General features: G+C 51.7%; 1 protein-coding gene across 5 annotated transcripts in view; it reads left to right on the forward strand.

Annotated features, from left to right (window-relative positions):
• mef2ca (myocyte enhancer factor 2ca) overlaps positions 1-2,407 on the forward strand; it is a 33,138-nt gene extending 30,731 nt beyond the window's left edge. For 4 of the 5 annotated variants that reach the window (XM_052521359.1, XM_052521356.1, XM_052521357.1 and 1 more), the window contains 6 exons: positions 1-144; positions 236-488; positions 595-773; positions 1,126-1,255; positions 1,407-1,542; positions 1,650-2,407. In XM_052521359.1, the coding sequence (XP_052377319.1) occupies positions 1-144; positions 236-488; positions 595-773; positions 1,126-1,255; positions 1,407-1,542; positions 1,650-1,986 (1,179 nt within the window). In that variant the 3' untranslated portion in view covers positions 1,987-2,407. The remainder of the gene's footprint in view (positions 145-235; positions 489-594; positions 774-1,125; positions 1,256-1,406; positions 1,543-1,649) is intronic. The other variant, XM_052521360.1, reaches the window with a different exon arrangement.
• Positions 2,408-2,770: the final 363 nt, after the last annotated feature.

The following is a 2,770-nucleotide window of genomic DNA, read 5'->3' on the forward strand; positions in this document are numbered from 1 at the left end:
ACTCTGCGAAAGAAGGGTCTAAATGGCTTTGACAGTCCCGACATCGAGGCAGACGACTCTGCTGGTCAGAGCCCCGAGTCAGAGGATAAATACCGCAAGATCAACGACGACATCGACCTCATGATCAGCAGACAGAGACTCTGTGTAAGTGCTAACTGGAATTGTGTGTGTGTGTCCACTCCTACCACTTCTCCATTTGCCTTGCTAACCCTGTCACCTCTTTGTCTCTGTCCAGCAGGCTCTCCCCCCCTCTAACTACGACATGATTGGCTCCATCCAGGGCCAAAATAACAGCGGACTACTCTACTCTCAACCTGGGGCGGGGGGTTCCTTAGGAAACCACAATCTGCCGCCCCTCTCGCACACACACCCCGGGCTGCAGAGGAACAGCATGTCGCCTGGACCCCAACACACACACCGAACCCCCAGCGCTGGAAACGCAGGAGGGATGATGGTCTCGGAGCTGTCGAACGCCGTCTCTAACACTGGTGAGTTAACTATCGCGATGCACCCACATTTCTCACAGTGTGATGGTTTATGCAACTTGGGTAAAACAAGAAAAACGGACACTATTCTCCTCTATCCGTCTCCTAGGTAATGGTAGCTATGGTAACCACCGTCACTCTCCGGGGCTGCTGTCTCCGGGATGTGTGGCCAAAGGCATGCAGGCCAAGACTCCGCCCCTGATGACCTCCATGACCCTGAGTGGTAACCGCAAGCCAGACCTCCGCACGCTGCTGCCCCCTGGCAACAAAAACAACATGCCCTCAGTCGTGAGTGATCTCCTCTTTCTCCATCTCTCTCTCTCTCTCTCTCTCTCTCTCTCTCTCTCTCTCTCTCTTTCGTCCCCCCCCCCCCCACCAGACAGATGTCAAAACACTTACCTGACCTCTCTTGAACAGCTCCTCACACTCTAGCCCACACCGTACACTCAAGCACTAATATGAGTTGTAATTGCTTTTCAAACGCTGCCAGTGCGAGGATTTTGACATGATGCTGGTGAGTGGTGTGACATCACACTAATGGACAACATGTAGAAAGTTCCACTGAATATCTGTTTGTATGTCTAGAAGGAAATGGAGATCCACATAAGTGTGTTAATGTTTGTTTCTTGTTTGCTTCCAGAACCAGAGAATAAACCACTCCCAGTCTGCCCAGTCTTTGGCTACTCCTGTGGTCTCCATAGCAACACCTACTCTGCCCGGGCAGGGTATGGGAGGGTACCCCTCTGCCCTCTCCACCTCCTATGGCACAGGTATGTAATCCTCTTCTTCTCTCTTCCTCCTCCCCTCCTCCTCTTCCTCCTCTCAAAATCACTGCACCGCATTAGGAATAGGAAGGACATGTACACTAGGAAGGATTTGCCCACAAGGTTTGCCACCTTTCTCTCCATTCCCCCTGTGTAGAGTACTCTCTGGGTGACCTGAGCTCTCTGTCAGGCTTCGGAGGGAACGGCTCTGGATCAGTTCACCTGGGATCAGTAACAGGCTGGCAGCAACAACAGCTACAGAACATGCAGCACTCAGCATTAGGACACATGGGGTGAGTGTGTGTCTGTGTGTCTTTGTGTGTCTTTTCCTCTGTGTGTGCTTGTGCTTGGGTAGTTCCTCTCCCTCTTTCTAACCACTACCGCTCCTCTCCTCCACCAGAAACCTTTGTCAGAACTCCAACCTCAACCTCCAGAATGTCCATCAGAACCTTCACATCAAGTCAGAGCCCGCCTCCCCGCCCAGAGATCGAGGCATCGGATTTGTCAGCGGAGGGATGGGGGCCGTGTCCCAGGGCTACCTAACAAATCAAGGCCCAGCCGAGGCAGGGCGGTCTCCTGGCGACAGCCTATCCAGCTGTGGGAGCTCGTACGACGGCAGCGACCGCGAGGATCACCGCGGAAATGACAACTTCCTGCTGCGCCCGATGTCCAATCAGGAGGAACGCCACAGCCCGTCCGTCAAACGCATGCGCCTATCAGAAGGCTGGGCTACATGATAAGGCCCACCCCTGATGATTCACTGAGGGGGGGGGGGGGCTTGTGTAGAGTTACCTTTAGTGTTACCCTGACTATTATTAAATCTGTGTCCAAAACGGCACCCTATTCCCTACATAGTGCTCTTGCCAAAAAGTAGTGCACTTTATAGAGAATAGGGTGTGATTTCAGATTTGGCCTATATTCTTCTTGTGCAGAGTGAGAGTGTTACACTATAACAGGGACATTATATACAGGAGTGTGTGTGTGTGGGGGGGGGTTATAATAGAGACATAAACTGTGTCTCAAATGGCGCTCTATTGCCCATGTAGTGCGCTACCTTTGGCCAAAAGTAGTGACACCGCATGGGACATAGGGAGTTACTAGAGACGGCAGTGACATGCAAGGAGTGAGGGTTGATATGGAGTGGTGGGAGTCTGTGTGGGGGGGTTGCAATTTCTTGCGTTGTGTGTTTGTGAGGGAGGGAATAAGTCAATGAACATGTACACTATGTAAACTAACTAAGAAAAGGTTGAAGATGTCTGGTACTCTGTATGGCCAAGCTACTGGTGAGTTCAGTAATATACTAGGAGACACAAGGACAGGCACTGAGGAGTGGACACGTCACGGTGGATTTGTGTGTGTGTGGATGAGTGTCTACGTCTGTGAGTGTGTGCACACTGGTGTGTGTGTGTGTGTGTGTGCCATGTACTACCTAGGCCCAGTCTGCAGCTGGCTGACTAGCAGACAGATAGTGCGAGTGTTCACTACAACTCGTGCATGTTGCAGGTTCAACGTATTCATGTA

The sequence above is a fragment of the Oncorhynchus keta genome, chromosome 6, assembly GCF_023373465.1.
Source record: "Oncorhynchus keta strain PuntledgeMale-10-30-2019 chromosome 6, Oket_V2, whole genome shotgun sequence".
Classification (NCBI taxonomy): domain Eukaryota; kingdom Metazoa; phylum Chordata; class Actinopteri; order Salmoniformes; family Salmonidae; genus Oncorhynchus; species Oncorhynchus keta.